Source organism: Cibotium barometz, chromosome 43 (assembly GCF_041138505.1).
Source record: "Cibotium barometz isolate CiBa-2024 chromosome 43, ASM4113850v1, whole genome shotgun sequence".
NCBI classification, from domain to species: Eukaryota; Viridiplantae; Streptophyta; class Polypodiopsida; order Cyatheales; family Cibotiaceae; genus Cibotium; species Cibotium barometz.
Genome location: NC_141088.1, coordinates 9,599,201 through 9,624,941, shown reverse-complemented (window position 1 = coordinate 9,624,941; position 25,741 = coordinate 9,599,201). Strand labels below are relative to the sequence as shown.

The 25,741-nt window shown below is 44.5% G+C and overlaps 1 protein-coding gene across 5 annotated transcripts in view; it reads left to right on the top strand.

The window, feature by feature from the left end:
* Positions 1–25,741, top strand: part of LOC147613498 (uncharacterized) — a 103,865-nt gene that overhangs the window by 54,356 nt on the left and 23,768 nt on the right. For 2 of the 5 annotated variants that reach the window (XM_086781425.1, XM_086781429.1), the window contains 3 exons: positions 23,140–23,332; positions 23,866–23,964; positions 24,171–24,342. In XM_086781425.1, the coding sequence (XP_086637551.1) occupies positions 23,140–23,332; positions 23,866–23,964; positions 24,171–24,342 (464 nt within the window). The remainder of the gene's footprint in view (positions 1–23,139; positions 23,333–23,865; positions 23,965–24,170; positions 24,343–25,741) is intronic. The other 3 variants (XM_086781426.1, XM_086781427.1, XM_086781428.1) reach the window with 3 other exon arrangements.

Sequence of the window (25,741 nt, the reverse complement as noted above, 5' to 3'; positions counted from 1 at the left end):
TGGCATCTTTTATGGCCAAGGACGCACTCTTGTTGGATGGTCTCAGACTTTGGGCTGGAGATCCAGATAAACGATGTTCGACCACTGGTTGTGTTTTTTCACTTGGGTCTAGAGCCATTTCTTGGAACAGTAAAAAGCAGCCTACGGTGGCGCTTTCCTCTACCGAGGTGAAGTACCGTGCAGTTTGTTATGCTGCATGTGAGGCAATATGGTTGCGGAGATTATTCGAGGAGCTCGGCTGTCCTCCTACCGGATCTACTCTTCTTTGGTGTGACAATCAGAGTTGCATCGCCATCGCCAAGAACCCTGTGTTTCATGCTCGTACGAAACACATTGAGATTCAATATCACTATGTTCGTGAACGTGTTCTTGCTGGAGATTTGTGTTTGGAGTATTGTCCTTCTGCGGAGAATGCTGGAGATTTGTTCACCAAGCCGGTTTCTCAGGCTTCCTTGGCTCCTCATCTTCGGATTCTCGGAGTTTGTTCAGCATCTTGTGGGCTGGCCACCCCTTTTTCTAGTATTTTTTTGGGATTTTTCCCAGTTTTTCTGGCATTTTCCAGTCGGCCTATTTTGCAACTCCAGTCAGCCAGCTTACCTCTACTATAAATAGTGGGTGCTGGCCTCTCATTGTTCATTCAGTCTTGTACATATTTTGCTCCCTCACTTATGAGACTTGTAGTGTCTCTTGCTTGGGACTATTTTGCTTCAGTATATTCAGCATAGTTTTCTCCATATCTCTCTCTCTTGCACTCTCTGTTCAGCACATTCTAGTGCCGCTCTGCTTCCGCTCTGTGCACTCTTTCACTCCACCTGTGATAGAGACTCGGCCCCCAGATGGGAGCACCATACAAAAGCACTGGTGTAACCGACGTGTCAAATAACCAGAGCTTCGTCCGAGGCTCATGAAACTGGATGTGTGCACACTAGCTCTCCAGGGCTCTAAGTGCAGCATATCCTCTAGTCAATTTGTCCTCCGCCGCCCTCCTCGTGGTAAAGCACGGTCCAGCAAAAGTGACCCCCAGGTAGACATATCTCCTGACTCTTTGTACTGTCTCCCCACCATAGGTGAACTCAGGCAACCAGTCGGCCCACTGCTGAGAGGTGTTAAACACCATTACCTTGGTCTTCCCAAGGTTCACTGTAAGGTCCCTATCCTGGCAGAAGGTCCGTAATGCATCCAGGTGTCTCTGCAGCCCCTCTGGTGTATCTGAGATAAGTACAATGTCGTCGGCATAGAGCAACAAAGGGATCAACACTCCTCCCAACCCAGTTCCAGGTCCTCCTAGTCTGTCAATGTAGTCAGAGATTTCATCAATGTATAGCCCAAAGAGTGTGGGTGATAGCGGGCAACCCTGCTTCACCCCAATAGTGTTGGTGATCTCCTCTGACATCCCTCTCGGATTGACTCATACAATGCTAAGACTCCCCATCTCATCTCAGCGGGCACCCCCATGTCTTGTAGCCTCTGTATCAGCCTCCCTCGTGGTACTGTGTCAAAGGCCTTGCGGAAATCCACAAAGCAACAATATACTCTCCTCCCATGAGCTCTGCCCTCCTCGATGATGGCCCGAAGCGTGAAGATGTGATCCCGGGTAGAGTATCCCCTGCTGAACCTCGCCTGTCCCCCGATGCTGATGTGTCTCTGCCCATTTGCTCAACTCATGCTCTAGTACTGATCCATAGAGCTTGGCTAGCACGTGGCCAACCATGATGGTCCTATAGTTACTCAGAACCGTAGGATCACCCGCTTTCAGGATCGGTACTACAGTATTCATTGACCAATTGGCAGGGAAACCATCGCAAAGGGCCCGATGATTGAACGGGTGGGCTAAGAGTGGCGCGAGCACATCCCTCGTATGCGAAAGGTGCTCTGCCACTAATCCATCATGTTCTTGGGCTCGGCCATTCTGCAACCTGTCAATGGCATCGCGGATCATGCCGACGGAGAAGAAGGTGGAGGAGGTGAGTCGGCTCTCTGGTGGTCGCGGGGGAGAGGTGGTTGTCCGGGTATCTGGTAGAGTGAGGTAGCATAAGCATGCCATGTCTCCGGTGATGTAATAGGTGTCTGGGCTTTGGGCGTCTGGAAAACTCGCCATGCCTCCTTGCTAACCTGTCCCAAGAAAAGATGGTACAACTCATGCTCCAACTTCGCTAGGTAGGCTCACTTCTTCCTCTGCATGAGGCGGCGAAAGATCACGCGCGCTTGGCGATATGTACAAATCCCCTGTGCTTCCTCTTGGATGAGGCAGGCATGGGTTTCCCGGTATTCATCATCGTACTAGCCTTTCTGTGGGACATTCTTGCTCGGAGGTGTGACGAATGGCCGATTGTGAGGGAAGTACATGGCAGCTGATGTGTGGAGCGTCGAGGCGAACTGTGTCGTGAAGTCGTCCAGTGGTACATGTGGGTCCATGTCCTGCAGAGCACTGTACAAGTTGGTTGGCGTAGCCGGATGTTGTCTCTCTGGTGAAGTGGTATCGGGGGTGTCTCTGGGGGCCGCTCGGTGGTGGAATCCGATCAAAGTGGCATGCAATGCTGAAGGAAAGGAATGCATGATCGGCAGCTAGAGCGATGGTGCGAAGTGAGACTGTAAAAGACTGTATGTCCGGTATGAGAGATAATGGTCCTAGTAAGTAGTCCACTGTACTCGCACCGGGTCTATCTGTCATGGAGCGTGCTCTCGACCGCCCACTGTGTGCATGCTAATGTGAAAAGCATGTGAAGGCTCCTGAACCTGTCCATCGAGCAAGGCCACTGAGTATGGCCAATCTGTGTGCTCCTCCTAGCTCCAGCAGATGATCTCCATAATCTGGATCCTCCATGTCCTGGGAAGTCCTATCAAGTCCAAACTCCTCTAGTGCTAGATCTTTGTACATGGGCTCATCTCTCTCAAAAAAGGGCACCTGATGCTGTTTCGTACTCGAGTTGAAGTCACCTGCCAACAGTACATCTCCAATGCTAGAATAGTGCATGACATCCTCATAAAGTGGGAGGTATGGTGACTCGCCCTCTGCATGGGTGGCGTAGGTGGAGCCTTTGGGCGTGAAGTAGCATATGGGAACATACATATCACGTGGCCGATCAGTATGTATGCGGATCCACATGAAACCGGCCTCTTCATCTCTCCTCATGACCTGCACGACATGCTGTAGGTGCTACATGTGGAAGCTCTGAGAGTCTTCTTTCAGCCCTAAACACCACTTAGAACATGCTGATGCAAAAACGCAGACAGAAGAGAGAGAGAGATAGCTGGAAATTCAGTATATTCATATGGTACAAAAAGGTACATCTAACTCTTGCAGCCATGGGCTGCCTTCCATGAAAAGGTAGAACACCTATTCTAGTCCTAGTCTAGACCCACACCCAAAGTGGGAGTGAATGAATCTAACTATGAGCATTAGTGCCTTTATATAGGCCCTTGAAGTGACTAGAGGGCTGACCGACTGCACGGACCAGCCGACAGGACACTTTAGCTTCACGACCTGAATTTTCCTTGCAGCCGACAATAGCTTCTTGCACTTCTACGCCGATGATGACAGGTCTTCCTTGTCCTTCTCCTAGTCCAACACTTGCCAAATCTGCACTTCATGCTCCAAAATCCCTGGTTCTAATCTCTTTTTCTGGCTTCTCCTTCAGGACTAGCTTCAGGACATGTCCATGGGCAAAACCTTTGCACATGACAGTAGCTCCTCCCTGTAAAGCACAGCAACCCCTCTAGATCCTCTAGTACCTCCACATGACCTTGCCTGAGGGCGGCAAGTGGACTCCCACCTATAGCCTCTGACCTCTGGTAAGCGGGTGCCCTGGGCCTCGTGTGTCTCCGTATAAAGTACAATGTCACTGCCTCTGAAAGTCTCCTCAAACATCCCCACATCTGTCCTCATCGCCCCGTTGCAGTTCCACACTGCAAATCTCAGGTGTGTCTCATAGGCCGCACCCCGTCATGGGTGCCTCTCTGTGATGATCACACGACCATCCCGGTAAACCGCCCACTTGCCCGCCTTGCGGGCCTCTAGAATCCGTGGCATACATTCCCTTCGATGTGCTACCTGGGCTGGTGTGAGATCATCCTCAAGGTAGATTTTGTCTCCCTTGAGGGATCTCCTCTTGGAGAGAAACCCTCTCCATGTCTCTAGGTCCGCGAACTTGAGGATAGGTGGCTGCTCCTTGGCAATGTCTTGAGAGAAATGAAATGTTATATTAACATCTTCAAAAGGCCAAAGTGACCTATGAGACCAAAGTTACAACCATGTGACATCTGATACACTGTCTGGAAAAGAAAAGAAAGAACTGAAGGTAAGTATCTAGCCCCACAATACATCAGTAGGGGGCATCCGGAAGCAGCAACTAGGGAGAGTGGGAAGCTAATGCTACTAGTCAAAATGGGGTACATGAGTACATGGATACATGAATACATGAATATGGGGGAGTACAAAAGTGACAGTGAGTACAACAGTATATGGCTGGAGTCGTAATCATCCTAGGAGCTCTAGCATGGGTCTCTGTCGGATGGCCTGGATATCTGCCATAGTGAAATGCTTGGTCGGACGAGCCCGATGCCTCGCAATGATGCTCTGAATCCTCCGGTGTAGGCACCGTCTCCGATGTGAGAATCCGTGAACCCTCGGGCATCTAGATCTGCCCAACTGGATAGCTCTCTCAACTAGAGTCCCACGGGGTGCCCACTGCTGGGCTGTCGGCTGTGTGTCCTCCCGGGTAGTCCCTCTAAAGAAGTCAGTAATCTGTCTCTGTGTGGACTCCCTGCCAGTCGGGCGTCTGCTCCTGATAATGGATTCTCTGAGCCTGCGGATCTCCAGGAGATAAAAACCCAAGCATCGCTGATCACAATAGTCCATGACTCTAGCCAGTGGTCCAAATCCCTCTCTGAAACGGCAATGGTAGTGCCCTCGAATCTCATAATATGGTGTGCAGCGACGACAGATGTAGTGCTCCTCCGTCTCTGGCTCTATCCAACAAATCTGACAAATCCTGTCCCTGGAGGTATGCCTCTAAATCTGCCTGTCTCTATCTCTAACTGATGTGAAGAGGTGCGGATCTGCCCAATGGCGCACCTCAATCCGTGAGACAGATGGGTATCCATGTAGCTAGCCACGACCATATAGTCCAGGCGAACGGGCATAGCTAGCAACGGGCAGAAGCGACGACGTAAAATGTTAGCTAATGTCTAGAGTGCAGTCACGGAAAAGTAAGGAGAAGAGGGAGAGATGATAATTAACAAGAGAATCAGCACAAGATTCAGGGGATTGTGGGAGTACAAGATGTAGTGGAAAGCATGAATTCATTATAGAACTAGGATTACATATTCTAAGCATATGCTTGATGTGATGCCACCACATATGCTACATATGATTCCACCACATATTCTAAGTATGATGCCACCACATATGCCAAATATGATGCCACCACATATGCCTTTCAAGAGGCTATTCCTACACAAGAGACTTGTACATACTAGCGGTTGTTCACACACATTGGAACCGCTTTATTTAAGGCTTACATTAAGTGCTAGTTTACTCAATCCCTAGCACTTGTTTATTCCCACATTAATCACTATTAATATTTAACATTCCCTCCCATAGTGATAATGTGGCTAGAAAGCCCAATCATCTTGGACTTTACTTTATCTTCTGGCTGCTGTTTCTTGTTGTCGGAGGTAGAGGAAGTAGAGTTTGCAGAGTCTTCATTAGCTTTCAGCTTTGCGAGCCTCTTCCGACACTCTTTGATGTAGTGCCCTGGCTTGTGGCAGCAGTCACACCTGGATATGTTCTTCCTTGTTTGCTCCTCTTGGAGAAGTAATCCAACCAACTCCTCGAAGGATATAGGATTGCCGCCTCCTCTCATAGAGAGATTCAAAGAAGTATGGAAACTCTGATAGGACTCAAGTAAGGAGTTAAGAATGGTGGTGATCAATTTCCTGTTATCAACTCCCCCCCTTGATGTAAGCTCTTGGGAAAATACGAGAAAAAGAGTTACGAGAGTGTGCACACAAGGCACCGGGATATGACGAGATTGAAGGTGCGATCGCTGAAGTATACCAAGAACAGGGTGTATACTTGAATGAGCTAATGAGCTAACACAAGACTGAGAGTAGTGCACAAGAACAAGAGTGCCTATGGATGCTTCCACCTTAGAAAACCTCCCCTTACGAACAAGAATCTCCAACTATGTAGCATAGAGGCCTTGAATTTGACAAAAAAATGTATGGAAAAGAAAGCTCCAAATTTATGTACCTCTGTGAACAAAATGCTTGTGTGATTTAATTTGTATCTCCTCTCTTTCCCTCAAGTAGCCAAGGCTGAGCTTGAGAGTGGAGAGCAGAACCAAGATGGAGCTGGAGATGTGGGCGGGCAGAGAGCTGAAAACCAGCTGGGTAGGCGGAGCTGAGCGCAGGTGGCGGCAGGAGTCAGGCGGAGGAGGCGTGTGCAGGCAGCAACCGGGCAGAGGAGGCGCACGCGGGAGATTGGATGGCGGTGGCAGCTCACTGGGCAAAAACACCGCTGGTACTAGCCGCCTCGAGTTGACCACCGGTGGCGGTGGCTGGCTGTGCACTAGTGCCACACGGATTTCTAGTGGCGGCTAGCTTTGGACAGGCGGTAGCTAGCTCTGGGGCGGTGGAGTTGGGCGGCACCTGGCTCTGAGACAACGGCGGTGATTGCGTGTGGAGGCCATCTGGCTGCAATTGAACCAGCTGTGATAGCTAATGCCAAGAGTGCAGCCACACACTAGTGGGGAGAAGAGGGAGAGAGATGACAATCAACAAGAGAATCAGCACAACATTAAGGGGAGTGGAAAGCATGAATTCATTATTGAACTAGGTCCTTTTTATAGGAGAGACCTCATTCATATTCTAATCATATGCTAGATGTGATGCCACCACATATGCTATATATTCTAAGTATGATGCCACCACATATGCCTTTTAAGAGGCTATTCCTACACAAGAGACTTGTACATGCTAGTGGTTGTTCACACACATTGGAACCGCTTTATTTAAGGCTTACATTAAGTGCTAGTTTACTCAACCACCTAGCACTTGTTAATTCCCACATTAATCACTATTAATATTTAACAGAAAACGGCAAAAAAAAAAACGGTCGAAAACGGCAAAAAAAAAACCGATTAGAAACGGCGAAAAAATGATCTGATGTAGTGTCCCGTTTTCGTCTGTCCCCGATTGTGCTCTTCCATTTCGCCGAATCACTGGAACGTTCCCGCCGTCCCTAGCTCGTGTTGGATCGTGATCGCGTCGCGGGACCGCGGTTTCGTGTCCCGGCCCGCCGTCCCCTCCATCCCCTCCGTCCCCTATGACCATGCCACAAATACCCAAGACATCATCTTGTTAAACGTTGTTGGTGCATTGGTGAGATCAAATGGCATCACCACAAACTCGTAATGGCCACTGAAGGCTGTTTTTAGAATGTCAGCTGCAAAGATCCAAACCTGATGATAATCACTCTTGAGGTCTATCTTCGAAAAGAACTTTGCACCGTTGCGGAATTGTCTTTCTTCTACACAAATAAGAAGGTGCAACAAAGGGCAAGGATGAAGGCCGGATAAATCCAGTTTGGAGTAACTGGGAAAGCTGCTACTTCAGTTCACCCTTCAATGCTTTAGAAAGGCGATAGGGAAATTCGCTGTGCGGTTGTGTCTCGGGGACCAAAACTGAAACGATGATCCTCATGACGACTCGGTGGGAGCTGCGGAGGAAGATCATCCTTTAGCATGATGTCCTGAAACTGTGCTAGGAGACCATCTAGCTTTAGCTTTAATGGGCTTGTTGACTGAACAATAGACTATTGCCTACGGACATATATCAATGCACACTCAGCTCCTTTTTTGATAGCTCGTTGGACCTGGATGTGTGAGATTAGGGGAATACCTGGAATGTTCCTATCCTCGCAATTAAGGCAAGCTCAGGAACACCATCAACAATAGTGAAAGTGTCTTGCCTCCAATGAGGAATGGGTGCATAATCCCTAAACCACTGAATGTCGAGAATCATATCACACTCCAAAAGAGGTGAGACAATGAAGTCTCGCTGAAATGTGGCGTTTTAAACCATGAATGAGAATTGTTGAGCCTCATGAGATATGTGCGTGCGAAGATCGGGTGTGAACCCATCCACATCCAAATGAAGGGGTACAAGTGTACAACTCATCTTCTTAGCCAACTGAGGAGAAATGGCATCCTCAAAGCTGCCCATATCAAAGAGAACAATGAACTGTTGTCCCTTTGTCATGCCATAAGCACGAATGAGGGCTTTTTTTGCTCCTCAACCTCACCCTCCTACTTATCGTCAAATACCATTATGGGTATGGCGTTTAAGGTGGGTTAGAGTTGGATTGCATTGGTGGCCAATGCGGGAGGTGTAGTTGTAGTTGTGGTGGTGGCTATTGTGGAGGCAAAACTTTTGGCGGCTTGTGCAGCCTGCCACTTGGTACAGTCTTTCTTACCATGCCCCACGGTTTGCTAGAAGAAACATCTGTTCTCCCCCTTATATCGTGTTTGCTCTTTTGGTTGGAGATATTCACCAGTGATGTCCTCCTTGGCCTTTTCCTCAGGTGTTTTCTTAGGCGCGAAGTTTTTACCCTTCTTACCTCTCCTAAAGTACTATGGGATTCTTTCTTAGTGTCTTTGCTATTCTAAGCTCCCTTCCCCCCTTCAGATGATGACTGCTGGATTGTTGATGACTGCTGTTGGGGTTTGGAGCGAGTCTGGGGTTGCTTGGGATTACCTTCGTAAAGCATCATTTCTTGATTCTGAGCAAGAGTGAGAGCCCTGTCATAAGACTGTGGCTCAAAATTCCGTAGAGTAAACCTAATGTTAGTATCTTGACCTCTAATGAATTGTTTTAATTTATCCTCCTCGAATATACCTAACAGTTTTGCTGACGTGACTACTTTATTAGAGTATGTCAGCATGGGTGACCCATTTTGGAAGAGCTGTACTGTGGAGGTAGAAACCGTTTCTTTAGGTCGGACACAAAGGTGTCCCATACATACTGTGTAGCCCTTGAACGGGTCCATATGTAGACTCGACCAATGCTGCTACTAAGTGACCGCTTTGCCGGAAAGGTGAGGTCCCACCAGGTGGACTCGATCCTGTGGATCTAAAAGCTTAGCCAATGGAAAATATGCTACAAACTGATGAATGAATTGCATTACTGCAGCATGATCACACTTACCATCATACTTATACTGAAGTTCGGTTGAGCTCGTAGCGGAAGCGTTTCTGTAGTGGTTGTCTTCCATGTAGATCTCTTCTTCAATATCTTTTTTGTAGCTTGCTAACAATGTCTCTCCTGAGATTGTGGAGGCCTAGGTCATTTTTCGTGACCATAGTTTTACCATCCATAGAATGCTTACTTTAGGGTAGCCAAGTTGGGTTACAACCTGCAGCTTTGATACCAATGTAGCATGCAATAGGTTAATCATCGTAACATGCAACAAAGCCTTATTTATACCTGTGAGTCTGGGCAATTTCACTTTGAGAGAGAAAGAAGATAGTAGTCGACACAGTATCGGGTCCCAATTTACCCACTGAACGGCCCCCCACGCAAGGAGGAGTATTTGCTTATATTTCTTTGGAGAACTTTTACAATGAATATGAATGACGATTGAAGACTGCCAAACGCAAGGGGGAAGTAGACCGAACACAAGCTGATCGGGATGTCGTCCAAGCTCCTTTGAATTGCTCTTCCATGACCACTAAGCGATCCCAAAACTGAGGGATGCTCATATGCTGGTTGAATGCTGAAGATACTCTTCGTGGAAGCCTTGGGAATGCTGCTGAAAGTATGCACAAGGGAGCTGGTGGCTGTAGGCACACTTGGAATGCTTGTATCTACTGTAGGACTGATTTGATTGATGGATGAATAATGCTGAATGCTAAGTGCTACTTTTATATGCTCTATTGATGCTGGTCGGCGGTCCAAAAAAAGGCTGTCGGCCAGTAGAAATTGGACAAAAATGCTTATTTTGTAGCATTAAATGTTGCGCATTAGTCAACTATTGCCCCTGAGGCGTGGTCGACTCACAACCAGGTGGCTGATCTGATGCTGGAGGCTTGGATGCTGGCCGACTGAGGTCTATTTGTGTCTCCATTTGGCTACCCAATTGGTCCACCCGTGCTTTTTCATTATGTATGTACATTGGAGTGGCGTCCATGGCAATTGCATATGCTGGGATTGATGCCACTGATGTGATACTGTGGACTTGGCTTTCCACTGGGACTTGTGCTTGTGTGTACATGCTCGGAAACGCCTGAAGGATTGGTGTTCCATTGGGTCTGGTACCTCGTGTACTTGCCTAGAGCACGTCTATTTTGGTATAGTCTCATGAACGGGGATTGTCCATACCAATGCTGCATTGCATAGCATCTTTATGTGCTTGCTTGCAATTGAATTTGCATGCTGTTTTCATGCTTGCCTGACCAATGTGTAGTTCCAGGTAAGGGGACACCCGCCCGTGAACCGTACACGTGAAATTGTCTGTTGACATGGTTATGTGGCATGTGACAGGTGGTAAGTATCGGTCAAAACCCTAGCCTTAGGAATTAGCGTTAATTTATAAGTGAGTGTGTACACACTTCATTAAGTTTTGGGTGACCAAAACTCACTTATAAATTATTACCAGCCGTGTGTTCGCACACATGTGTTCGCACACACTGATGTTCCAAGGTGGACAAAATCCAATGCCCATTGCCCAGACCTTATCCCCTTTGTACGAAAGGGAGTAACCAGCCATGTGTCCATCCCAGCTTGCACCACAAGGCACTTGTCCTCTCTACCTGACACCTATGGTGGACATCTCACCATCTCTCTTCCCTCTCTCTCTAGAAGTAGGCGCCCCTCTTCATGAGGCCTTTGGCTGTATTTTCTCCACTTTCTCCTTTCCAACTCTATATCCAAGCTTGCTAGTGTATTTTCCAAGCATCCAAGAGTGTTTCTAGGTGGTGTTTACTCTCCCACACACTCCCAATGACTGCAATTCAACAAAACGACTCTTATATTTGTTGTAATTTCTGGTCTTTTTGCTGAAAACCCTAATTTTCAGCCTTCCATTTTCAAGTTGAACCATAGGGGAAGCTTTCCCAGGGTTCCCTTTATCCTCTTGAAGACTTTTGTTTGTGAAGGATCGCGGACAGATTGAAGATTTCAACACTCCAAATGCTTCCATCGCGCGAAGACTTCCGCTGTCATTGACTCTACTTGCAATTGGTAAGCTTTGATGTTTAGATATGGAAGCAAGTAGCAGGAGGGAGAAGGAGGACTCCATGTTCACAAACCCTGTGTAGTGTTCTCGTCCTACGTGCTCTCTTGCAGATTGTTGCTACCATGTGTTGGTGGATCAATAGAGAGCAGATGGTAGGGAACATGGACACTTGAGAGGGTAGTGTGAGTTGCAAGTCTACACTGACAACCACATTGTTTGCAATACTGTATTCATATACATTGGTATGGAAATCTGGTCAGAAATGCCCATGACACTATGTACTTGATTCTCCCAAGATCAATATACTTTATTTGAGGGAGGGGTTGGCCGTTCTGGCACATTGTGCGTCTCTTGTCAATTCAGAAAATTACTTCTTGTATTGAGCATGTTGTCCATTAAATCTTGGTGTATTTAAGTGTATTGATTAGCATTGTGTTCAACTAAGTTACATTGGTATCAAAGCATACGGTTCTCTTTCGCTTCTATTGGGAAAGACAATCCCTACGAACACTAGCTATCTCTACACTTAGAACACTATGGACAACCGTACAGTGAATGTTGGAGAAGCTAACACAAGAGGCGGGGACAATGAAATGCATGCTTCCAATGCTTTTTTTATAGGATGAGCAAACTCATGTGGTGCACATTAGGGAATAGGAACATGTGGGAGAGCCGTCCCGTGGCAAAGAGAAAATGCAGGAAGAAGAGTCCATAGCCTTAAGGGTTGACTTACTCGTATATAGGCTCTTCTTTATGCACAACAAGAAGAATTGAAGCTCTACCATTGTGAGGATCCATTGGTACATGATCGTTTTTGAAGGCCAAGAAAGCTGAATCTTATATGGATCATGTAATGGTAATGATTGCTCAAGAGTTGCACATGCAACCGAGAGACGCAGCACGTGCATACTTGGCTCATACTGAGGATGCCTATGCAGAAAAGGCAACCATCCCGCATGTCTTGGTATCCCCATAGGTGCTCGAACAAGAACTTATGTCTACGAGGATGAATTCTCAAGCTTTTGGAGAGGAACCATCGGCGACATCACGCCATGCAGGTGTACCTTATGTAGCCCATGAAGGATGCAATGTTTATGGCAGTGGTCAAATGTACGTCAAATGCCATTGCCGGCTGAAAATGTGCATGTACAACACATGTAACATGGGCTGCAATTTTCTATTGGTGCAAGTATTTCGCGTATCCCTCATGCCACTCATGCCTCCGAGTGTGCTCGTGAGGGAGAAGCTATGGGTGAAAATGCACCAATGTGTGTTGAGGGACTAGCCATGCCTCATTCTTAGAGGGCACATGTATCTATGCCTAATGCATCACCTTTTGTTTCTAAAATGATGCCAGTCACAGGGGCTGTCCCCCCAAAGGACAAACATGCGGGAAAACATGTTGAGATGTAGGCTAATGCATCAAAGTCTCGTGATTTCAAAGCCGGGGACAAATCTGTGAAGTTTGACGTATCATGGGGAATATGATGCATCAAAGGCACTTGCTTTTATTGCCCAGTTTGATATTGCTTTTAGTGATGAGGATTTCACTCAGAAATCCATGATCCAGCATGTAAGCATGTTCATGAAAGGCATTGCTGCCCATTAGTAGCTCACAGAGAAGCTCTCACCGAATCCTATTAGATCATGGGAAGAGTTTAAGGAGAGGTTCTATGCCCAATTCTTGCCTCCCAATGCATTGAATGAGATAACAATGAAGTGGGATTGGGTGAAGCAGAATGAGGGGGAAACGGTGAATGCATATGTGCAAAAGTTTTGGAAAGTGCTTTTGGAGGAAAGGAAGAGGATTGCAACCGGTGTACAAAGTGGAACTACAAATGTATCCTGGTCACACCTCACACCAACTAATCGCAGCCGCCAGTGCCACCGAGAGCAATTGGAACTCAAGTTGAGTCGATCCAATAAGGCTAAACCCTCATTTCAAGACAAAGAGAGGATTATCCAAAACCTGCAAAATAATGGACAATGACCTAAAAAGGATCAAAACCAAGATAAAAATGGTCCAAAGGTTGAAAATAAGTCTACCAAGAAGCGTCCCTTCCAAGTGAGAGACTATGGTCTCACCCTGGAACAAAAAAAGCAATATATGAGCGAGGGGAAATGCTTTACTTGTGGTAGCACTGAACATATTGCAAATGTATGTCCAAATAAGAAAAAGCGTGATAATGCGAATGCATCAAAGCCCAATGTGCATATGGTTCCAGATGTGCAGGTCAGCACTTCACATGATAGCAAAGACAGGGTTGTATGTAAAGCTTGGAGACAGCTTAAGGATTAGTCCACTTTGTTCATGTTTGATGATTGTGCAACTGAGAACTTCATATCTACACAGATGGTAGCTAGATGGTAGTTGGTTTGGGTTTTGAAGTGGAGGACATGGGTCCTCAAATTGAAGCAGCGGCTGTCTTTGTTGGTAGAGAAGTGCAGGTTATGCCTATTATTGGCAAGTTATGCATACACATTCAAGGCTATGTGGATCATGAGGACTTTCTTGTAGTGCTTTTGAATGGCTGTGATGTATTGCTTGGAAAGCCTTGGCACACACGCATTGATCCATACAAGGCTTACAAGACCAACAGGATCACCTTCATGCATAAAGGCCAAGAGCATGTGATTGATGCTGGTGAAGAGTGTGATACCGTTCCCCTTGTATCCCATGTACAAATTAAGAAAGAAGTGTTTTTGCGTACTTGATTTTTGTACGGAATCAAGTTGAAGAAAATAATGTGCATGTAAACACTCTTAGTAATGATAGGCTGAAATTCTTGCAAGAGTACAATGATTGTTTTACTGATGAGTTACCAAATGAGTTGCCACCCGTACGACCAGAAGATCATCGCATTGATCTTGTGCCAAGTAGCTCACCACCTAATAGGTCAGCCTGTCGTCGCGTGAGTGCATCCCAAAAAGAGGAGATTGTGAAGCAGGTAAATGAGCGTTTTGAGAAGGGTTTGGTTCAGCCAAGCTCTTCTCCATATTGTTCACCCGTCTTCTTGGTTCAAAAGAAGGATGGGTCTTTTCGTATTTGTGTGGATTATAGAGCTTTGAATAAGCTTACCATCAAGAATCGGTTTCCGATTCCACGCATAGACGACATCCTTGACAAGTTGGATGGATTGGCATGCTTTAGCCGAATTGATCTCAAGAGTGGGTATCATCAAGTGCGTGTGGTGCTTGAGGATGTATATAAAACTGCTTTTAGGACAACATTTGGGCTTTACGAGTATCTTGTTATACCTTTTGGTCTTACGAATGCCCTGGCTACATTCAATAGAATGATGGATCGCATATTCCGTGCATACAAGAAATTTACATGTGTCTTTTTTGATGACATCCTAGTCTTCTCGAAGATTGAAGAAGAGCATAGAGCTCATTTGGCTATTGTTTTTGAAGAACTCCGTAAGCATAAACTCTTCATAAATGCAAAGAAGAGTGAGTTCTTCTTGCTAGAGATACATTATCTTGGGCATATTGTGTCCAATAATGGAGTGCGGATGGATCCTGTAAAGATTGATGCAATTTGGAATTTACAGGTGTCTTTTTTGATGACATCCTAGTCTTCTCGAAGACTGCAGAAGAGCATAGAGCTCATTTGGCTATTGTTTTTGAAGAACTCCGTAAGTATAAACTCTTCATAAATGCAAAGAAGAGTGAGTTCTTCTTGCCAGAGATACATTATCTTGGGCATATTGTGTCCAATGATGGAGTGCGGATGGATCCTGTAAAGTTTGATGCAATTTGGAATTGGCTTGAATTGAGGTCGGTGCATGAGATCCGTAGTTTTCTTGGATTATGCTCTTACTACCGCAGATTCATTCGGCACTTTGCATGGATTGCTTCTCCTTTGCATGATTTGACAAAGAAGAAGGCAATATTCAAATGGACTAACGTAGAGAGGGATGCATTCCTCAAATTGAAAGATGTAACTTCTCATGGTTCAATGTTGATTATTCCGGATTTGCAACAGCCATTAAGTATGGAAGGTGATGTATCTGGAAATTGCATAGGAGCTGTTCTAAATCAAGAGGGACATGCCATGGCTTGTGAGAGCCGTAGATTGTATGACGCAGAGCTCTCTCTTGGCATTTATTAGAAAGTGTAATAAAGTAGGAACTTTATTCAATAGGGTTAATAATGGGACAAGTCCATGTATAAAAGAGGGGACTTGGACCATGGTTGTAACTTTTGATGATCATTTTTAGAAATTGAAACTTATGTTTCTTGGAGCTCATGGCTTCTCTCTTGGCTTGTGGAAGGCTATTTCCATTCTCTTGGTGAGAGACTAAACACACTTAGGCATCATGTTTACATGGTGATTACTCATATTTTTCATGCATTACATCCCTTCATTCCAATTGGTATCAGAGCAATGAAGAAGCACATGAGGAGTCACTTGAAGACCATTCTTTCATCACGGAGGATGGTGAGTTTCCGTTTGATCCGGGAGGTGGAGTTAAGGAAAGCCTTGTGGATGGAGACATGCCTACCAATGCAGAAATTTCAGCTTGCATATGCTCTATCTCACAAGAGTTGTTGGCGGGTTGCAAGAACCCAAGCACACTAAGGTTGGTGGGGACCATCAATGGGAGGGTTGCACATATTCTTGTGGATTCCGGGAGCACTCATAGCTTCATCAACTCTAAATCCATCAACTCTCTCAAACTCAACACAAAGAAGACACCTACAACGTTCCAAGTGCAAGTGGCAAATGGGGAAAGTGAGAAGACTAGCTTGGTTTGCCCTTCTACAAAAGTGGTTTTATCCTCTTCATACACTTGGGAAGGTGATTTGGTGGTTTTGGATATGGGCCCCATCGACATTATCATGGGGTGTGATTGGTTGGCTTCACTTGGTGACATTCACATGAACCTTCAACAAGGTTTCATGAGCTTTCTACATCATGGGCAACAAGTGGTACTTGCTGCAAATGCACCTAAGAAGCTCTCTTTGATCACTCCAAGGCGACTCAAGAAAGAGATTAAGGCTTTTGGCACTATCTATGTGTTACATGTTACCCAAGAGGGGATGGAAGGCAGTGGACAGCACATAGATGAGGAAATGGCAACTCTTCTTAAGGAGTATGAAGATATTTTGCAAGTGCCAAAGAGTCTACCACCTAAGAGGGAGATTGACCATGCCATAGTACTTGAACCGAATGCAAAGGTTGTCAACAAGCCTCCTTACCGTTTGTCTAAGGTAGAAAGAGAGGAAGTGGCTAAGCAAGTGCAAGATTTGCTTGCTATGGGTCTTATTCAACCTTCACAATCTCCATTTGCATCTCCCGTTCTCTTGGTGAAGAAGAAGGATGGATCCTTTCGCATGTGCATTGATTATCGTGACTTGAACAAGGTCACAATCAAGAATAGATATCCCATACCTCGCATTGATGATCTTCTTGATGAGCTCAAAGGGGCAAAGTTCTTCACCAAGATTGATTTGAGATCGGGATATCATCAAATAAGGATGAAGGAAGGTGATGAAGAGAAGACAGCATTTAGGACGGAAAGGGGATTGTTTCACTTCATGGTTATGCCCTTTGGTCTTACAAATGCTCCGGCCACTTTTCAAGCATTGATGAATCGGATATTGGCTCCCCTTCTTTTCAAGTTTGTGCTAGTGTTCTTCGATGACATCTTGATCTATAGCAAGAGCAAAGGGGAACATCTATGTCATGTGAAGCAAGTGTTTGAAGTGTTGAGGAAGCACAAGCTTTATGCAAAGGAGAGCAAATGCACATTCATGGTCAATGAAGTGGAATATCTTGGACACTTGGTGGGTGAGAATGGCATAAGGGCTGATCCTAAGAAAGTGGCATGTGTCAAAGAGTGGCCAACACCAAGCAATACAACTCAATTGAGAGGATTTTTGGGATTATCTTCTTTCTATAGAAGATTCATGCAACATTATGCATCCATTGCGGCACCTCTTACCGACTTGCTCAAGAGGGAGGCTTTCTTTTGGGATTCCATTGCCAACAAGAGCTTCAATGAGCTCAAGGAGTTGCTCACTTCAGCCCCTATACTTGTATGTCCGGATTTTGCAAAGACATTTAATGTGAGGGCAGATGCAAGTGGTAGAGGAATTGGGGCAGTTTTGTATCAAGAGCATGGAGTCATTGCATTTGAAAGTAGAAAGCTTACCGAAAAGGAGATGGGGCTTCATGTTTATGAGCAAGAGATGCTAGCCATACTTCATGCCATCAAGAAGTGGCATCACTATCTTTATGGTGCTCATTTCAAGGTGAGAAGTGATCATAGGGTGCTGAAATTTTTCCTCTCCCAACCAAATCTTTCTCCAAAGCAAAAGAGATGGCTGGCCACACTTCAAGGATATGATTTTGAGATATCCTACACACCCGGAAGGATAATGTAGTGGCGGATGCATGGTCTAGAATGTGGGCATGCGCTACAACTTCAATCATGGAGGTATATAGTGAATGGATCAAGGGGATTCAAGAGGAATACCTCATCAATGAAGGTGCTGCCCATATTTATACCAAATTACAGCAAGGTGATGGTGGAGAGTTTCCTCATTACAAGCTTCACAATGGTCTCTTGTGGTACAAGGATAAGGTGTATTTGGTTCCTACCTCATTCTACATACCAAAGGTGCTTCATGAGATGCATTCTTCACCACTTTCGGGCCATCTTGGTGTACTCAAAACCTATGATAAAGTGAGCAAGAGTTTTTATTGGAAAGGCATATGGGGAGATGTGAAGAAGTTTGTGATGGAATGTGTTTCTTGTCAAAAGAATAAGGATAGCCATCAACTCCCAAGTGGTTTACTTCATCCATTACCTATTCCGGATGGTAAATGGACTCACATTTCTATGGACTTCATCACGGGTCTACCAAAGACAAAGCATGGATGGGATCAAATATTTGTGGTGATTGATAGGCTTACAAAATCAGCCCATTTCATTGCTTCAAAGACCACTTATGGAGCATCTCATATTGCCAAGCAATTTTTGGAACATGTATTCAAGATACATGGCTTGCCACTCAACATAGTTTGTGATCGAGATACCAAGTTCATGGGGACTTTTTGGAGGTCATTATATGAGAGCTTGGGTACTCAAATCACTCCATCTACGGCCTATCACCCTCAAACGGATGGGCAAACGGAGTGCACAAACAAATGGCTTGAGGTGTACTTGAGGCACTATTGTCATGACATGCAAACATCTTGGGATGAGTGGCTTTATCTTGCTGAATTTTGCCATAATTCAAGCAAGCATTTGAGTATTGGCATGTCACCATTTGAGGCTCTCTATGGATATCAAGTACATGTGCCATCGATAGCCTTCCATGAAGACAAAGTGGTCAATCCATTGGCAAAAGAAGAGTTGGAAAGAATGAGACAACTTCTTCAACTTTGCAAGGACAATATGAAGAAGGCTCAAGATGTCATGAAGGCTAATGCGGATGTTCATAGAAGGAATGTGGAGTTTCAAGAGGATGACTATGTGCTATTGAAGCTTCCCAAGAGTCGGCATAACACTCTCAAAGGTGTAACCAACTCAAAATTGGCTCATAGGTATTATGGACCATACTTGATTATCAAGAGGGTTGGTGATTTGGCCTACAAGTTGGATTTGCCTTCTTCGACAAGGATCCATAATGTGTTTCATGTATCTAACCTTAAGAGGTTTATGGGATCTTTGCCTCAAGAGATGGAAGAGCTTCCACCCATGAATGAAGAAGGTGAGATCATTTATGAGCCGGAGAGGGTTATTGGCAAGAGGACAAGAGAGTTGAGGAATCGGTGAATACCTTGTCAAATGGAAGCAATTACCCATGGATGAGGCTACTTGGCAATCATTGGAGTATGTCCAACAACATGGCTTACTTGTGGATGACTTTCCGTGACCAAGTGGTATGGTTTACTTGAGCAAATTGGGTAATATGAGGAGAAGTATACATGGCTGTAATTTCTGGACAGCTTTGGAAAGGTCTACTATTGGGCCTATTTTTCTACTCCAACAAGCTTCATGGCGTATCCTAATGAAAGATTATGATGTGGGCTATATATGGCTGAGTGTACATATCATTTTCAGCCCAATATATGGAGTCTAAATGAAGGATTTTCAAGGGTCTTCATCGACTAGAAGGGCTGTCATAACAGTCCCACTCATACACTTTGGGCTTGAAGCTTTGTGGACTTGTATACATCCGGATTTTCATTGCATATGTGCTTTGGATGTACTTGAGAACTCTTAACCACTTCCCATTGATTACATTAGAGTCTCATACTTTGAGATTGTACATGTTATTGATTTTGAGGACAAAATCTTTGGGAAGGGATGGTTTGTAATAAAGTAGGAACTTTATTCAATAGGGTTAATAATGGGACAAGTCCATGTATAAAAGAGGGGACTTGGACCATGGTTGTAACTTTTGATGATCATTTTTAGAAATTGAAACTTATGTTTCTTGGAGCTCATGGCTTCTCTCTTGGCTTGTGGAAGGCTATTTCCATTCTCTTGGTGAGAGACTAAACACACTTAGGCATCATGTTTACATGGTGATTACTCATATTTTTCATGCATTACATCCCTTCATTCCAGAAAGAGCTCCTGGCTATAATTCATGCACTTACCATATGGAAACATTACCTTCTTAAGACTGATTTCACCGTGAAGACAGATCACCAGAGTTTGAGGTAGTTTCTTACTCAAACTAAATTGTCGGAGAAGCATATGAGGATGGCCAAATTCCTCTATATGTTTCATTTTCAGATCTTGCACACCCCAGAAAAGAAGAATGTAGTGGCAGATGCATTGTTACGAAAGCCGTATGTAGCAGCTATCTCGGTTGTCTCTCATGGAGACTTGTCTGTTATGCGTGATTTGTATCATGCGGATGCTGATTTTGCCACTATTTGGGTTGATTTGATGGTTGGTCTTGCACATGCCTCATATGTGATCAAAGAGGGTTATCTCATGAAAGATAATTGCCTATATGTGGTGTCTGACATGAGACAAAAGGGTTTGGATGAGCGCCATGCTCTTCCATATAATGGTCATAGAGGCATAATACCTACTACGCACATGATTGAGCGGTATTTCTTTTGGCCAGGTATGCGTGGCCAGGTATGCGGAAGGGAAGGACATAGAGGCACATGTACGTGCATGTATACCTATCAAAAGGTGAAATTTGATAGGCAAAAGGCACCAGGTTTGCTTCAGCCATTGCCTATTCTCACGCAGCCATGGGAAAGTATTACAATGGATTTCATTATGGACTTGTCACGGACCCAACCGAGTAATGATGAAGGACATAGAGGCACATGTACGTGCATGTATACCTATCAAAATGTGAAATTCGATAGGTGAAAGGCACTAGGTTTGCTTCAGCCATTGCCTATTCCCACGCATCCATGGGAAAGTATTACAATGGATTTTATTATGGACTTTGTTGCCAAGGACCCAACCGAGTAATGATGCTATTTGGACAATTGTGGACAGGTTTAGCAACCAAGCTCAATTCTTGCTGGTCAAGAAGACCATCAAAGCTGAGCATATGGTTAAAATATATCTTGCATAAGTGTTCAAGCATCATGGAATGCGGGATAGAGATCCCATGACTACAAGTCTCTTTTGGAGGACCTTATTCAATAATATGGGCACGAAATTGGACTTCTCCTCAGCTTATCGCCCTCAAACGGATGGGCAAAATGAGGCTGCAAATTCAGCTGTGTTGGATCTCTTGAAATGTTATGTGGTGAATCAAAAGTCTTCTTGGGAGAAGTACTTATTGCTTGTGGAATTTGCATACCACAACACGGTGCATGCATCTACGGGAAAGGCCTTGTTTGAGATTGTTTATGGTAAATTGGTTTTGCTATCCATCCTTCGCACAAAGGATGAAATATTTGCAGCTGATGAGTATGTAAGAGACTTGCTTTTGCTTAGGTGCGGATAGCCATTGCAAGGTCACAAGACAAGCATAAAAAGGCTGCCAACAAGCATAGAAGGCAATTTGATGTTAAAGAGAATGATTGGGTACTGTTGAAATTTGAGAAAGCAAGACTTGCAAAGAGGTATGGCAAAGAGGGTGCATACCCTAAGCTTGCAACCAAGTACTATGGGCCTTTTCGAGTGATTGAGAAGATCCATGAAGTGGCTTTCAAGTTGGCATTGCCTAGTCATTGGCACATACACAACATTGCATAGCATCTTTTTGCTTGCAATTGAATTTGCATGTTGTTTTCATGCTTGCCTAACTAATGCGTAGTCCCGGGAGACAAGTGTGCCAACACATGAACCACACAGCAACACTAATGAACATAATAAATGGCCCACCTATATATAGGTATGGGGCTGGCCGACTGGTCATCTGGACCTGACTTGGGAAAATGCCAGGAAAATAGGGGAAAAATAGGGTGGCCAGCCCATAATCAAGGCCCATGAAAAAGGGGACAAATATGGGCTAAATATCGGCAGCATACAGGGATGAAATGCTAACATGGGTCACCATGGAAACATCTCTGGCACCCAAAAGCATGCATAAAGAGTCACATCTATCATCATAAACCATGCTGTCCAATTCTGAAATTTTTGTTCTCAGCCCAAAAACACTTGAAAGAAGAGTTTGTGCTTGTTTGGGATGAGTCAGGGAAGCCCTGCTTATGAATGAAAGAGGGTACTATAGAGCTTGTTATGGGTTTCATCAAGTTGGCCAGCTGAAAATAGCTCCCCTACCTTCTTTTACAAGTCGACTAGCTCAAAATAACTTCCCAGGATCTTTTTAGCAACTCATTGAGCTATTTGTAGCTTTTAGGCACCCACACTTGTGTTTTGTCCATAATTCATTAAAATAGTCCACCTTTGGTGTGTATTCACTTATAAGTTATTAACTGTTGGCCGCCCAAACTTCAGTGAGTGTACTTATAAACCTTATAAACTACATAAATGAATAAAATCCCTTGAAACTTATGTGGTTTATATGGTGCAGGCAAGCTCACCACCCAACCATAGGTCACATCCACAACCAACCCCGAGCTAGGGGCTAAGGTTCCACTCCCATAGGCCAAGCCAGTCAGCCTTGGCGTTCCATACCACCAAACCCTGTCCTAAGGGACCCTCAGCAAGAACGTCTATGATCCGCCATGTCCATGGCAAGAGTATGACTACTCTGGTCTAGGCTTAGACCAATAGCAGTCTATAACAATAATAACCCATGGCCTCACTTATATAGTGATAACTGCCGTGGCCCGCCATAAGTAACCATCTAGCCATAAATAGCCAATTCACATGGATTTATTAATAATTAACCCTAGCCACGTGTATCCACCTGCCCTTCCCTTAATCTCAGGGTCCCCTAACCTTACCAAATTAAGCCCTAATCCAAAGGATTAGTATTGGGTACGTAACACTCTGAGACCGATCTCTATCTTTCACTACATGGTCAGGAATGGTTGGTAAATCCAGCTCAAAACTTCCATTTGGGTTCCAACCAAGAGATGTTGCTGGGAGAACATCATGTTACTAGAGTCATGTAGGGTTTTCTTATGGAGGAGACTATGGAACATTGACAGAAGGGGGAAGGTTATTGCCTGTTAATTAGTGGATATCTATCACAGGCTATTTGTCCAAGATGCACTGCACAGTTAGAGGCCATTAAGCACTACATTTGGGGATGCATTGAGGCGTGGAGAGAATGGCAGAGCATTGCACTTTGTATGTCTCATGGCTCAGAGTTGGGACCTCATAAGGTGTTCAGCAGACTACGCTCTCTATCCTATGTGTGTGTGAACAATGCTCTCTACGCTACTTCTTGTGTACATATCTGTGCAAGTATAATAGCAAGGGAGTGAAATTGGGTTGGAACTGGAAGTTGCACTTTTCAAATACAAAGTAGTATACTCCATTGTTTTGCAGGTAAATCTTTCAAGCTTGCCAGCTTCTTGACAGCCAAAGGAGAGAGTATTGTTGGAGTGATTTGGAACTGGAAGTTGCACTTTATACAAAGTAGTATACTCCATTGTTTTGCAGGTAAATCTTTCAAGCTTGCCAGCTTCTTGACAGCCAAAGGAGAGAGTGTTGTTGGAGTGATTTGCGGCGAGGCGATTTGGTATGAATTCTAACTTTGTGAACCATGGCCAAACTCCCATGGACTTTATGCTTTTTCATTTGCTGTATATTCATGGCACCTTTCAACCATTGTCATGGGAAACTTCAGGAACTCCGGGATTTGGGCCATTTCAGCTGTTTCAGGGGTCCAAAGATCCGAAATGCGTTTTGGCTGTTTCAGTTGTTTCTGTTTCTGAAGTGGCACATTTCTGCCACTTCCCAGGCAGTTTCGGCTGTTTCCCCGACAACATGTGCCGTTTCCCTTGCAAACCCCAATTTCAAGGCGATATTAGATGCATTTTTGTTCTTTTTTCTTGCCCCCGATCTCCTTTTCCCTAGTTTCCAGTCATATAATCTCCTATTTTCTTGCATCTTTATGTATTTCTGCTCTCCCTCTTCTTGTTTCCCCTCCCCCTTATTTCGCATCCCTCTTGCTAATGTGGCATTTCCCCGTTTCAACCCTCTTAAAATTGCCGTTTCTGTCTTGTCTCCGTTTTCCCGTTTCCTCCTTTCCCATAACTATGCTTTCAACAGGCCTTTGCAGGATGTCATAAATCTGCCGCCTGGTTTTGACTCAGCCAAAATCAAAGATATGGTTGGGGTAATCCGTTATTGGGACATCATTGAGAGTAGGTATTTTCCTCTCAACTTTGTAGGCCTATCTTTTAGTCCATGCATCAAAGCGTATGCTTAATTAAGGCCATCATATGCTAGGGCTATCTTGAAGTCCATGCATATGATTAGGGCTATCATACTATCTGCGTATGTTAACTATGTTTATCATCAACTGTCCCTCTGAAAGCCTTGCTTGAATCCCTATGATTTCTCTTTGTTTGTAGCAGGATTGTATTAAAGGGAAACGGAACCCTGCTTAGCGTCGTAAGTCTACAGGCTCCGATTCCTCGACCAACTGGGGCTATCATGTGCGTTGGAAAGAATTATGTTGATCATGTAAAAGAGATTGACACATGGAAAGTTGCCCCTGGAATAGCTGCTCCTGATGTGCCAAAGGTTGGTAGTGTATTACTAATGTACTTTAGTGGTGGGATGATGCTATTCTTTGGGTTATGTATGCTATTGGAAGATTGGATATTAGCTTGTCAATTGCAGGCTCATTCACTTAAACTGCGTGCTAAAGTTGAGTGGGACAACAAATTATTCAGAATCTTAAAAGAGGGTGTATGACAAACATCAATATACAAGTCTAGGCACACTGATCTTAGCTACCATCAAGTGTTATGACCAGTCCACCATTAGTGGATGAGGTTTTTGCTTGACAAAGGTTCAGTCTGGTATGGGAGTAGTGGGCCAATTTTTGTGGATTCAACAATGTCTCTTTATATTGAACCCTCAGTAGGTACCCGGCTGTCAAGGTGCCAACGTTTTCCCCTTTGTCCATGTACATCAAGAACTGTCCCACTAGCAAAAATAGACCAATTCTCAATCAATAAACTCCTAACATTGCCGAGCGCGCACATGGACTGTCAGTCATATTTATAGCATTTTTGAGTCAATTCAGCATTGTAGGTGGAGATGAGCGGGCTTTGGGACTCTAGAGTCTGACCAGAAGAATTTATCCAGGTGGAAGAACATGGCTGCCTTTTCTACCTGTTAATTGACGTGCCACCATCTCGATGCTTGAAGGGCATGGTTGTGATCACACACTGCCACCTTCATCATATGAAACTTGCAACAACAAGATACTTAACGAAACAACCTTTGCAAATGCTTCGCGTACTGAAAAGAGAGCAAGTCTTGTTGTTGTATCCCAACTAGGCACCTGTGTTTGATAACTTTTCAATGAAGCAACCTCTTATCTTGCGCTCACTACGTTGATCTTTTTGAAGCATCTAGTAGAAAGCTGTGTAAAAATTCTTGTAACAAAAAGCTGTGTAAAAACTCATGGGGGCAAGTAATTTGGCCAAGTAGAGATGCCGATGTGATGCCAAGAGAGAGAGAGAGTATGATACCAAGAGAGCCAAGATATGCCAAAGGGAGTACAAGCATGGGAGGTTCTTACATGAGGAAAGTTATTATATCGGTCCTTTTATAAACTCCAAAGGAGCTAGATATTCGCCATGAATTTTCTAGAAAAAATTGCTTCTATGTATTTTTCTCTAGAAGCCTAGATATTTCAAAGATGACTTAAGAAACTTCTTAAGATATGAGGGCCAACCTTTGTTGACCTTCACAAAAATACGTAGAAGCAATTTTTTAGAAAAAAATTGTTTCTACGTATTTTTCTCTAGAAGCCTAGATATTTCAAAGATGACTTAAGAAACTTCTTAAGATACGAGTGTCAACCTTTGTTGGCCCTTATATCTTAAGAAACTTCTTAAGATATGAGGCCCAACCTTTGTTGCCTGCATTATGGGTATTAGATTGAAGGTCTCATCGAGTAAATGTGATT